Genomic DNA, 13,754 nt, shown 5'->3' with positions numbered 1-13,754 from the left:
TGTCTCACAGCTTAAATTCACATATACTCTGTAAAAAGGGAATGCAGCATCTCTGCACACCACACTACAGGAAAACAAAACAAACAAAAAAACTGACCATACCTTCATTAGAGAATGGCCAAAATCACTTGAAAAGGTCATTAGTGGCAATTCTAAATGCCAAGGAAGCCTGTAGGAAAAGAAATCGTTTTTTTCCAGGGAATGGAAATGTTTTGTGGGGCATTCCTCAGCCCACTTGTTGGCATGCCTGGGGGACTGGCTAAATGCTTTATCACACAACTGCATTTACATGGTCTTCACTGATAATAACAGAAAACATTTTTGTTCCTCCCAAAGTGCTCTTGCTTCTGTAGACAATTATATGCTAATTACTACTCAACACACCACTGAGAGCAAAACTGACAGTACTGCAAACACAACTACAATTTAAGAAGCCAAAGGAAATATGTAGGGAAGCTAGCGTACACAAAAACATGCTTGCCTTTTAAAATAATGATGGGTGGGAAACTCTGAAAAAAAAATATGCAGACAAAAAATACTTAAACATTTCAGTGCTCTCCCAATTACCATATTTTAGGGGTAAATGGTGGTTTCTTTATACGCTCCTATGTCATGCTGTTTAGTGTCATAAGGCTACTTACTGGTTGTCCGGATTTGTGTAGAGAGATTTGAAAGTAAGAAAAAACTAACTGGAAGGAACCTGAAGCTGCCTCTCATCAAAAATTTGACCTCAAACAAGTTGGGACTGAAAAAACCTTTTATGGCCTGTTAGAGTAAAATACGTTTCTGAGCTTTATTCATGGGCCTTTTGAGCTGAGAAAAATTTTTTTTCTTCTTTTAATATTTTCAGATTACAATCACAAGGGTCAAGCAGTACACTTAGGAAGGCTTTCAAGAAAATGCTTGGTTTGTTTTTTTTTGTTTGTTTTTTTTTTTTTTTTTGCTTGGTTTGTTTTTAAAGGAGAGGCTGCTGCTGAGGGTAATCTGTTTGCTGCTGTGAAACTGAATGAGCTGGAGCTGCCACTGCAAAGCCTGCCGACCGCGGCAAACTGGAAGTAGTGCTCTGGTGAGATGACAGATCCACAGACATCCCCATTTGCTGCGTGTAAGCAGCTGCACCAGTAGCTGATTGAAGGTGAGAGTTCTGATTCATGTAAGTAGGATTGGAAACAGTGTCTTGTCCAGCACTACAAACAAAATTTTAAAAAGAAAACCATAATTACTTTATCTAAGTTACGGTCAGAGATCAATCATCATGAGAAAATAAAAATGTCTTTTCCGTCTCTTTAAGTTTATATACCTCTACTATTCCGATTATGATTTAACTACTCCAGCTATCCAATACTGTTAATGTAATTTTTATATTTGGGAAGAAGAAAGTACTCAAAAAGAAATAAAATATAGGCTTATACGGCCTATCTAATTCTGTTTTCTCCAAAATCTCTCACGGAAAACATTTAGAAATCTTTTGAGGAGACGCAGATTGTTTCTGATGCTGGCGTCCTTGGCCAGCTGCAATGAGAACAAAACCCCAGCTCAAGTACACCCTCAGCCCATTTTCTCCCTTCCCTCTTCTCTCGATCAGCACAGAGGAGACCACTATTCCTCACCCACTCTTTATACTTTCCTTTGGTAGGGCACTTTCAAAGCTGCCCGGGATAGCTTAACCTTAATCCCTACATAAAAATAATAAAGGCAGGGAGAACATGTAATCCACATAGGGTCCTGAATCTACCCTCAAAATAGTCCTGACCTATAGTTTACTTATTGACACTATACAAAAACAAAACAAAACCCCCAAAACCCCACTAAGTTGAAAAGTCACACCAAATCGCAGGACTTTCATTTGTTCCTGTAATTACTATAGCATATCTTATAAAAGATATATAATTTTTAAATGCACCAAATACACTGCTTCAATATAGGAGGATTAATGTCTATACTCGTCCAAAAACGAGTAATGTCTATACTCGTTTTTCTCTCTGTAATTCCTAGTGTCACCCAGGATAACAAAATTTTTACATTTTAACTTAATCAAACACCAATACCAACAGATTTATTTAATTTCCAGATAATGTCTAAAATTTATACACATGGAATTTAAGATTGGGAAGAGACCTTACAAATCATTACACGTGACTGTACTGAATAAACATTTTGTGTGGTTAAGCAAAGTTAACAGAAGGCAAGATTTAAACATGTTTTTCAGAATAGAAGTTAGTATGAAAACTTAGACTACTAATTCCACAGCTCAAACACACTTCTTTTTAAGAGTCAAAGTAACAAAAGTTTTCTGATTTTTAGGAGTACATGCTCCTAAAATATGTCTGGGACTACTTTACTAGGCTGATTAGAGCACCATGCTAAGTATACCCTTACAGGACCCAAGTACAGGCTTGGGTCCTGTAAGGGACAGTTAGCTTTATTTTGTCCCGGGGACCCAGACCATAAGCCAGGTCTAGGCACCATCTCAGTATGGTTAACAAAGCTAAGACAGCACCATTCCAATTTCATGGGATCTTGAATGGGAAGTTCTACAACTTCATCTCAATAGCAAAAGAGGGCACTATTATTATAAAGAGAAGGGTCTAATTATTCTCATTCTGAAAATCTGTGAAAATTTAATGCATATAATTACAAAATTAACACAGCTCCCAAACACTCACCTTAAATACGGAGTTGGAGCAGCCTGTGTTGTCACTGAGGAATTCACATTTGGAGGCAGCGATCTCAGTGGACCGATTTGATCTGGTCCTAGGCTGTAGCTTTGGGCAACAGTGACTTGGTGAATACTTTGACCCATATAGTTTGCACCATGTGGTTGAACTGGATATGTCTATTAACCAAAGAGAAAAAGTTGACTTACTGATCTCCCAAACAACTACCTAGCAATTCATTTAAAACTTTAAAAGACTTAAATGAAATAAAATGTTATACTTCTTTGGGGAGCAATCTGATTCTACCAATCTATCCACCCTAGTATAAAAAGCGAAGCGCTTCCAAATCACAGTGCCAAATCTATGGAAATTTATGATTTACTTGTTCTTTTATTTTGCAGGGGGTTGAAAGGAAGGGAGGTGGTGTACTTTTAAGGAGCACGTTGGAATCCACCCAGGTTGCCTATTACTAAGTAACATGTCTTGCTGAAGAGCCACAGAAAACTATATACTCCCTTGAAGGGCAGCACAGTATCACTTCAAGTTACCATCAGAGAGATGACCTTCTTCACCCCCATCTCAGGTGACTTATTCAACTTCTTAAGAATGAAACTTAAAAGAGCAAGTTGAAGAATAAATGGTATCAAGGCAGAGTGCAGGCCCTCTCTGCCAATGCCTCCTTCATCCTGCCTGCAGGACAGATAGGACAAAAGGAAAGAAGAACTATGGGTAAAGGAGATGTACTCTTAAGAAATAGCAAAGGTCTAAGTCTCTGTGAATATTTATATGTGCCCTACTTAATTTCCAGGGTAACATACAGGATCTACCATCTGCTTACCAAATACAGCATCAAAACGATGCACGTTTAATAAATATCAATCGCTCCAGTTTTAAACTGAGCTCATTTTAAAAATTAATTTTTATTGGAGTATAGTTGCTTTACAATGTTGTGTTAGTTTCTGCTGTACAGCAAAGTGAATCAGTTATACATATACATATATCCACCTGTTTTTAGATTCTATTCCCATATACGTCATTACAGAGTTTTAGGTAGAGTTCCCTGTGCTATACAGTAGGTTCTTATTAGTTATCTATTTTATATATAGTAGTGTGTATATGTCAATTCCTATGTTCCAGTTTATCCCTCCCCCCCCACCCCTTCCCCCTTGGTAACCATAAGTTTTAAACTAAGCTATTTTTAAAGCAAAGACCAATGACATGAAAATTTAGAATGCTAGAAATGCCAAATCAACTATGACATTAATAAGTACAATCATATTACCTCCTTAGCAGACACATAACAGCCCACTGACCACAGGCTGAGATGGTGGAAGCGGACCTCTTCTGCAGGTTAGGATTCCTGAGTGGCCTTCACAGATGCAATTAATGGTGTGTTACGCTAACTTTTTTTAGTACGAACTTTTTTTTTCAAATTAGAATAGGAACTTTGAATATTTCAAATGCTGTTATGCACGAATAGTACAGATAGCATCATGTGAAGACTCAAACTAGACAGAAAGCTAGCTTTTTTTTTTTTTGAAAGCTAGCTTTTTAAAGAAATGAGTTATGCTTAGCAAAACACAGACTGTAAATAGTATGCAACTAAACAGAAAAACCTGACATAGGAATAATAAATAACCCTTTACAGACACACAAAGAAGTAAATACAATACACAGTCCCATAACACAATGGCGCAAATTGCATTTCTTTTTGTTCCATGTTCATAGCAGCAGCAGATAACTCTTTGAAAACAGAAGCAATATTGAATAAACTCTAGCTGTCTTTTGCACCCAGAAATTCTTTCTATCCTCATATGTAATGACTCTTTCATCATTTTCAAAAGTTCAGGGCATGGCATATTTGATAAATGCATCTTGTCCGATGTGAGTTACCATGGTAACTATTCTTTTTTTTACTTAACAATTATGTTGTGTCAAGTCATCTAGATTATGCATCCATATTCTATCTTTTCTCCTTGGTGTCTCCTTCACACACTCCTTTACATACCAGTTTTTGTAAATTAATATGAAATTTGTTCATCCAAACTCATTCTGAATTCAACCACTAACTGGCCGAAATTTCAAAAAGGTTTCAGAATAATGGATATTGATAAAAATAAATATTCAGTTCAGCTGGGAAACACAGAAAAGGTGTAAAGTTCTGGAAAAGATGGTGTTCATGAATGGCTCATGGAACCTGCATCTATATGCCTGCATCATATATGTTATGCATGCACAATTTAAGTTGTGCATCTAAGAAAATATAAAGCATGATCTGAGAACAAAGTGAGTTCTTTAATGAAGCCTTTTAATAATCATGTAAGTCAAAGAAATCTTAACAGAAATTTAAAAGAAATGTTAAATTTTGCTTGCTGAGCAACAGGAACAGCATCAGTACCTCATCTGTAGAAATTGTGACATGCCAGGCACTGTCCTAAATCAAAGGATTTATACTTACAAAAAGGATTTACACTTACATAAAGGATTTATGCTTTATATTTACAAAAGCTTATGAAGAACAGAACTCCCCTCATATATTTAATGGTCTCTTCATTATGTTATAAATGAACTAAAATGTATTTGTGAAATATCAGTGTCTTTGTAATTGTCCTGGTGAACACTAATTGTTTAGCCAACATTTTTTGACAAAGGTGAATTTTATAATGTTATTCATAGACCATAGAAATTTTAATACTATGCTTTAAAGCTTTCTTTTTTTAAATTTAAAACTTTTCTTAAATTTTGAAAAATGTTCTCAAAAATGCTCACCTGCATTGGAACTCCAGCTGATGAAGGTGGGTAATGTGCTGGATGATGGATCTTTGAATAGACTGAATATACTGGTGCTTCATTCATCAACTTGTTATATAGTTCCAGAGCTTCCAAGACTTTTACATTCAATTCAGACAATTCTGAATGCTTCCTAACATAGAAGGGAAGCACTTTAATACTCTTCAAAGTTTTTAAGCATTTTAAGCATATTTTTAATTTTTAGCAACATAAATTATTTTTAAAAATTTACCACATTTTCTACTCATATTTTAAAAGGTTCTTTATATATATGAAAGTATATTCAAAAAGGGAAAATGGGAGGAGGAATTATTTAATTCATGTAATATCTAGGCTGATATGACTTCATAATATTAGGGGAACTCCTTTCCACACCTCATAAAATGCAATCAATTCATAATTCTGGTGCTAGGAGAATGTTGTTTCTTATGTTACAGGTCTCTGTTGGAAATTCAATTACAAAGAAGAATAATTACTAAATTTAGGAAGAGTCCAAGCCTTAATTAAAAAAATCTTAGTAGAAGAAAGTCCTCAGGCAAGGCCCAGAGCCTGCTATGAAATACAATATGACTGAGATAAAAGTACATTCACAAACAAAATCACACACATTTTCATCTGCTCATACTCATGAAAGGATTAAAAAAAAAAAAAAGAAGAATTATCCTTGAAAATGAAAATGAAAACAATATAATGAACTAGTCTCTACTGCTTGTTTGCTGGTTTCTTCCGAAAAAGTGAGTGAAACCAGGTCCAAATAAGAACATTTTCAAATTTGCATCTTCAAATCTGCCCAAGGAACTCCAATGCAAATCCTTTTGACTTGGTACAGTTTTGCCTGTTACCCTGGGAAGTACCCTGAACGGCCACTTTATCTGGCCTAAAGCACCCACAAGTCTGTTTATTAAATGTAGCTTTTTAAATATGTACACAGAGAGACTCGAGAGACAAGAGGCAAACACAGGCAGCCAGACACAGGGCTCCCAAATACATGACCTGGACTGAGTCCTGTCAGGACTTGTCACCTTTCCTCTATCAGAGACTGTTATGTCTCAAACAAACAAAAAGTGCTGTTTCCTCTCTTGCATGTGTGACAGTATAAAGGAGGTCAAACTCTATTTTCAGAAATACCAGTTATAAATCATACAGGAAGCTTCAGAAATTAGTGTCCATGCTGACAAATTTGTGACTAAGAAATAACCATAGGCAATTGGTCCACATAACCCAGTATACTGATGAATACCAGAAGAACATAGAAGGGCAGGATGACTGAGCACATTTGAGATCACCTTCCAGGATTTGAGACATAATACCAAAGAAACAAATTTTTTACTAAACTGTGCCCAACACTATCCTGGGACAGAGAAATTAGGCAGAAGGTGTGGTCCTCTCCTTCAGAAAGACTGCAACTTACTAGGAAGACAAGGCTAAGCACCTGAAAAATAGCAAATGATGTAAGACAGCATATATTTGAATGCAAAATTAAATGAAATAGGTAGGGAACAGAAGAGTTTAGAGGAGGGGATTAATTTGACTGAAAAGGCTTTAGGGAGAAGCTGGGACTTAAGCTGGCACCTGAGGAAGGATGGAGAGGCCAAGCAAAAAAAGGAAGGCTAAGTCAGGTCAGTGGGACAGTGTGAATTAAGGCAAGTGAAAGGAACGAGAAGGGTACACGAGGGAAGAATGAAGAGGGTAATTTGATTAAGGTGGTAGAAAACGGTTTTCGGAAGGTAGAAGGAAAGAACGTTAGAACAGCCTGGAACATAGTTAAGTTCAAGCTATGGATCTCTCTTCAATAACTCTATGTACACTTTTTTGGGGTTAATTTATATTGTTTACACAATATAATTTCCTAGTGTGATAAACGCTACAAAATTTCATTCTGTACAATGACAGACAGAAATGAAATGTAAAATTTTAAATTCTGACAGTAAAGTTGTTTTTCTTTTAAGGAAAAACAAACTGACAATGATCCATTCAAGTGAAGAAGCAATATTTTATTCATCTCTGAATGTTTGACAAAGGTAAATAGTCAATAAAAATTTGTTGCAGAACAGCAAGCATTTTCCAGAACAGGAGATGCATCTGCAGTTAGTGGGCATGGAATGGAAAATGCCAGCTGGCCCATTCAGGAACTGAAATTGAAGAGAGAACTGGTTAACAGGTGAGCTTTCACTCAAAAAATTAACTCATATCAGAAAATATCACTCTGATTTTTAATTGTTCTAGACCTTTTTCTCTGAAGATATTCTTTTTTATCAACAAAAATAAAATTATACTGTCATATCTTCGGTTTTTTTTTTCATTATATAGCATGACATCTTTCCATGTCAATAGATATTTATCAGTGGTAATGCTTTTTATTGTAGAATGTATGGATGTAGAATACGTTTTAAACCAATTTCACATTGAAAGACATTTTAGGGCTTCCCCGGTGGCGCAGTGGTTAAGAATCCACCTCCAATGCAGGGGATACAGGTTCGAGCCCTGGTCCCGGAAGATCCCACATGCCGCGGAGCAACTAAGCCCCTGTGCCACAACTACTGAGCCTGCGCTCTAGAGTCCATGAGCCACAACTACTGAAGCCCGCGCGCCTAGAGCCCGTGCTCTGCAACAAGAGAAGCCACCGCAATGAGAAGCCTGAGCACTGCAACAAAGAGTAGCCCCCGCTCACTGCTACTAGAGAAAGTCCGCGCACAGCAACAAAGACCCAATGCAGCCAAAAATAAATAAATAAAAATTAAGGGGAAAAAAAGAGTTATTTTAGTTACTTTCAAGTTTGTTATAAATAACCCTGTGAAGAACACTCTAAGAGGTAAATCTTTGCATATATCCCTATGTATTTAGTATTGCTGGGTTAAAAGATATAGACTATGTTTAGGCTCCAGAAAGGTTTATAATAATTGCACCCCTAACCACACCTAAGATAATACTATCTTTCTTTTTAATCTTTCCCATTTGATTATTCACTGACCATTAACATGCCTTCAATGAAACCAAAGTAACAGATGTATAGGTAGATACTCAATGCTTTCTCCAAAATAAGACCAATAAAATGTGATGAAACTGCTACCATCATTTCATTTACTGCGACAGGGATTTATTTTTCATTTCTGTAGAAAATACAACAAATTTACAAAAAAAAAAGTCTCAGGGAACAAAGATTATAATCTTCAGTGACTAGAAAAAAATCTTGCTGCTACTACTCTTCTCTGGTAAAGGTAGATAAGAAGTAAAGTAGTTCCTGTTCTTGTGCTGTTTTGTACACAAGTTCAGTAAACAGAAAGGGAGGATGGTGGAGCACTAAAGCCTTCTTCCTTGTCTGCCATTCACTACGGCTGCCCCCTCTGACTTCAGACAGAAAGCTCTGAGGAATAAGAGAAGGAGCAAAATTAAGTTAAAAGCTCAAAACCCTGACAGTCTGTCTTTCAGTGCTACTATTTTTAAGGAAGTGTAAGACTAGATAGGATAATGAAATTAAAAGGACAACAGAGATACAGAAATACAGGGAACAAAAATGAGAACAGAAGGTATATACACTGGATTTAGAGTCACAAACACATAGGAAATTTCATTTGAAAGTTTTACAAATACTACTTCTCATTATATAACAAAACAATGCTTGCCTAAGATCCCTATTCCCATTTTTGTGCTTTATTCTTCACAACTCATTATCTCTCAACTCCAGCCCAAGTAGGAAAAGGAAGACTGGCACTGTAAGAGCTGGAGTCTATCATTCTGCATGTAATATATTGCCATGAAACAAACTGCACCAAAATCAAAAGTACCATTCTGCTATTAGTTTGTAAGAGTTTTAGAAACTGAGAAACAATTTCAAAAGATTGGAACAGTTCCACAAAAACTCCCTAGCTTAAAGTTCTGCCAAAAACAAGTAAACTTAGGAAAACTATATTTGTTATTTCCTGCATGAAGAATCTCACCTATCAATCTCTTCAAGTTTTTCATCTATCATTGGACCCATCCGTTGGCAGATATCTGTAAATACAAAAATATTTTAAAATCTTGAAACTAAAAACCAGTTTAAGTCAATTTCAAAAATTTTGAACAACAGAGCACCATATGCAACACCATGCAAAATAAAAAGAGAATTAAGTTTATGCTAGAGAAGGTACTATAAAAGACCAAATTTAATACTATTCAGCATCAACATTAATATCATGTGACCAAGGCAAAGTCAAAATCAGAACAGAAATCCCACCATGTTCTCTGGAAGTACTAAGTTTGCAGACTGAAATTTGGAGTTACCTCAAAAATCTTAAAAATACCTAGAAAACTATTATTAGCTAAAGTAAAAGGAATTTGAGTCACAGTGTATAAAATATGTAATTAAGTACAGATTAGATATGAACTTTTTTCATTTATTTAAGCCATTTCAAAATAAAACATTTTATATATCTCCAAATGTAAACATTGATACAATAGCATAATATTATATATTCATAACCAGGCTTTCTTCCATAAAAAAATTTAATAACATTTATCCATTTATCACAGAGATTTTTCTCCCAATGGATTAAAAAAGACATAAAGACATTTGTTTTGTTTCAGATTTCTTAGAGACTAAAAAGACACATCAGCATGCATCAAATAACTGCATTACAAAGTTAACACAGATCATGTATAATTTTGACATTTAAAGTTACGACACAAGAGAATTAAAAGAGGAATAAGAATTTCGAACATTTTGACTCAATTAATATGCTGTTATTTCTAATTCTGTCCTTTTTTGGACTGCAAATTTCACTAGTGATATTACAGAAAAGCAAAGACTTCTTCACTGGACAGGATAGGCAGTTTTACAGCAACATCTTCTAAGTAATATGTTTACTCATTTACTACACCAGTCTATTTCCCACCAGAGATTTCTAAACTCTGGAAGCAACCCAAGGCAGAAGAAATGTAAGACATTATAAATAGCTAAAACATTAAATGACATTAATCCCTAATATTCACCTTCTAAGTCCAAGAGGTCTTGGGAGTCTGGTTTTGAATCTGTTGGATCTATACTCTGCAGTACTTGCAGGGCTCTATCCATCTTATCCTAAAAAAGTAATAGGACACTTTACAAAGAGTTTTAATTTCAATGATAATAAAAATTACTCTTTCCAAGCATTCTCAAGGATAATACATTTTAAGTCTCAACAGTTTAACCATTAAACAAAAGAAGGATCCTACCTCATCTATATAAACAGGCTCAGGCTCTGATTTCTTAATTTCCTCCTCTTCATCATCAATTACATTCAATTTGTCCACAGCTGCTATGGAAACAAAGTAAACTTTAAGTTCCTTAGTATTTACTTTGGTATTTTAGTCATTAATTTATAAGTAGCCTGTGATTATCCATAAGAAAATGGAAACCCTTTAAATAATCATCACATTTCATAATCAATATAAATTATTACGTATGTTCACTCATTCATGCCACAACCATTTATTTAGCCCTTACTACGTGCCAGGCATTGTTCTAGGCATTGGAAATACACCAATGAATAAAGCAGATAAGAATCCCTGCCCTGATGGAACTTACATTCTAGAGGAACAAGTAAGCAATTCATGGGAACTGTCATTACAGACACTTTCCTGAGAACTGAGTGTTATCACTAGGGTGAATATATATATATGAGAGAGTAGACAGAGTATTATCTAATTAGCTAATTTCAGAGTTAAATCTATGAACAACTTCTACACTCTTTCCTTGCTATAAAAAATTATTTTCTATATGTACAAAAAAATAGACTTGATTTCAACCTAACTTTGATAACGGTTAAAGCAACACAAAACAGAAACTTTTCCTAGGAAAAAGAAGGCTGAAAAATAACTTACAAACATACATATACAAAAAACTATTTAAATGCTCACTGGAGTACTGCTATAATGTACTATATTTTAATAAAGTAAATTTTAGTAAAAAAAATTAAAATCAAAATTTATATAACCAAAGAACTTATAAGTCCCAACAGTTATTTCAAATATTTGGCTAACTTTCAAATATGCCCTAAGGAGCAGACCTCAGCATAACATGAGGACTTACTGAAAACCCCAAATATTTTTTCCTTTTAAAACTGCAGCTCAATCTCTCTAGCCTATGCCAAGGGGAAATGACCATAGTATAGGATTCCCTGAGCGTGGTCTATCAAGTTATTAAAACTAGTGTCTCCAATTTTCATACCTACTTAGAGAGTCAGACTAGAGGAATAAAAAGTATAAATAGTGGCAGAGTACTCAGTATTCATCTCTCTACACTTCATTTTAATTGAATGCATCACCCTACCCATACAAAGATGATGTTACACACAGTGCAGAGAGTTTTCAATTTAAGTTCTTTCTCTAGAACTATAAGGATTAGAAGCAGTATGTCCAGCAGTGAGTCAGTTAGTACAAGTACATTCTAACGGCAGACTAGCTGACTTTAGTATCCTGGCTGTCACCTACTAGCCACATAACCTCAGCATCAGTTTCCTTATCTGTAAAATGAGGTAACAAAAGTACCTATCTCACAGACTTATGAACATTAAACGAAATAGTGCAAGCAAAAGATTTGGCTTAACACCTGACAAATGAGTGCTTAAACACCACTGAGCAATTCTATTTTTGATCCTCACCATCATTAGTGTTATCATCAGCTATTCTTTACACTCAGCTCCCCCCAACTCCCTGCCTGCCTAACAAATGGAAGCTTTCTCTGTATGGTTGGCAGCAGCTGAGGGGAACGGTCTATGGCTGCAAAACTGAGTGAAGTTCAGAAGATCTGAACTAGGGACCTACTGCCTTGATTACATGACTTTGTTATTGTTCTGAGTTCGCTAGGATCAAATCAAGGTGAGGAGAAGTCTAAAACTTAGGCGTACTCCTAACCCCTGTAATCACACTCAGCACTTGTCAACCAGTTCTCCCAACCACCACCCCACCCCCAGCCCGCTTTGATACTGTGCTTCAGTGATGAATAAAACAAATATTTGTTTGTACTGAACAAACACATACTGCCTCTTAAACTATAATTACATTGATTTAAATATTTACATGGTCAAGCACAGCTTATTTTATGCCTTAATTGTACCTCTGTACATTAGCTCTCAAAGGATTTAAAATATAATGTTAAGGAAATAACTCTTGGAATTGACCTGGGATAAGTTAATGCCTTAATTTGGTAAGCAGTATGTTACACTGTATTCCTTATAAATAAATGATTTAAAACAAGAGTTAAATGCCAATCTACTTTATATTTCAAACTGAACCACAAAATTCAAGTTAAAAAAAACTTCAATAGATTCAACCTTCCCTCAGACTTAACTTACCTGCCTCAGGTTCTATGTTTAAATTAGTTGTTACAAAATTAGATGGGAAGAGTCCTATTCCTCTGTGATTTTCTCCTTTCCACCAATTGGCATCACTGAAAATACAGTACAAAAATGTCACTTGTTACTCTACATTTCAGTACACTAATGTCAAGAGTAATTAAGATAAAAATTAAATTTAGCCTACTTTGAAAATACCAGCTCAAATCCCACTATATTTAAATGTAGTTCTTCTTAAACTTAATAGGAACTATAAAAAAGCACAAATAAAACAAAACATCCATACTCCCATACTTAAATTTAGAACCAATCAGCAACTGGTCATATTTGATTCTGGGCCTTAAAAAAAATCAAAACATTATAAATAACACTGAAGTTTCCTTTATCAACATCCCCAAGTCCCAAACTCACATCCATCTTTCATACCACCACTATCAAGTTGGTATGTCACCTTCCTTCAAGTGTATTTTTTATTCTTTTACTATATCTATATAGTAAACTCTATAGATATAAATATCTATATAGTAAACTCTATAGATATAAATATCTATATATCTATAGATATCTATATACCTATAGATATCTATAGTCAGCTCTATAGATATAAATACTAGTCATTATAGATCTTTTAAATTTTATGTCAATACTTTCAGCTCTTGCTTATTCCTTTTAAAGATGCATCACACAAACATGGCATATTTGATTTATCCATCCCCATACAGGCGGACATTTAGGTTATTTCCAGTCTTTCACCCTTATGAAGATTGGGGCAATAATCATTCTAGATTTTAGGCCGTACATGCAACAATTCTCTAGCTTATTCACAGACGTGGACTTGCAGGGCCACAGAACACGTTACTAGTATTGCCAAATGTTCCCTAAAGTGGTTGTGGCAATTCATCATCCTCCTTTCCCTCAGCAGTGTGTGAGAATGTCATTTCTGCTCACACGTGTTAACTGTCCAATCAACACATGATGTCACACAGGAGAAATC

General features: G+C 35.2%; 1 protein-coding gene and 1 long non-coding RNA gene across 3 annotated transcripts in view; one reads left to right on the top strand and one right to left on the bottom strand.

Annotated features, from left to right (window-relative positions):
• Positions 1–907: 907 nt before the first annotated feature.
• STAM2 (signal transducing adaptor molecule 2) overlaps positions 908–13,754 on the bottom strand; it is a 48,513-nt gene continuing 35,666 nt past the window's right edge. The window contains exons 8-14 of one of the 2 annotated variants that reach the window (XM_060016804.1): positions 12,761–12,855; positions 10,641–10,720; positions 10,419–10,506; positions 9,386–9,440; positions 5,427–5,580; positions 2,667–2,836; positions 908–1,187 (exon numbers count right to left, since the gene is read on the bottom strand). In XM_060016804.1, coding sequence (XP_059872787.1) covers positions 956–1,187; positions 2,667–2,836; positions 5,427–5,580; positions 9,386–9,440; positions 10,419–10,506; positions 10,641–10,720; positions 12,761–12,855 — 874 coding nt within the window. In that variant the 3' untranslated portion in view covers positions 908–955. Of the gene's footprint in view, positions 1,188–2,666; positions 2,837–5,426; positions 5,581–9,385; positions 9,441–10,418; positions 10,507–10,640; positions 10,724–12,760; positions 12,856–13,754 lie in introns of both variants that reach the window. The other variant, XM_060016803.1, reaches the window with a different exon arrangement.
• On the top strand, positions 2,843–8,747 carry LOC132428635 (uncharacterized). Its single transcript, XR_009520167.1, has 3 exons — positions 2,843–3,240; positions 7,497–7,608; positions 7,860–8,747. It is a non-coding gene; the product is annotated as an uncharacterized lncRNA (long non-coding RNA).

The sequence above is a fragment of the Delphinus delphis genome, chromosome 7 (genome assembly GCF_949987515.2).
Source record: "Delphinus delphis chromosome 7, mDelDel1.2, whole genome shotgun sequence".
NCBI lineage: Eukaryota > Metazoa > Chordata > Mammalia > Artiodactyla > Delphinidae > Delphinus > Delphinus delphis.
Note: the sequence above shows the minus strand (reverse complement) of the source record. Positions and strands in the feature narration are given on the sequence as shown.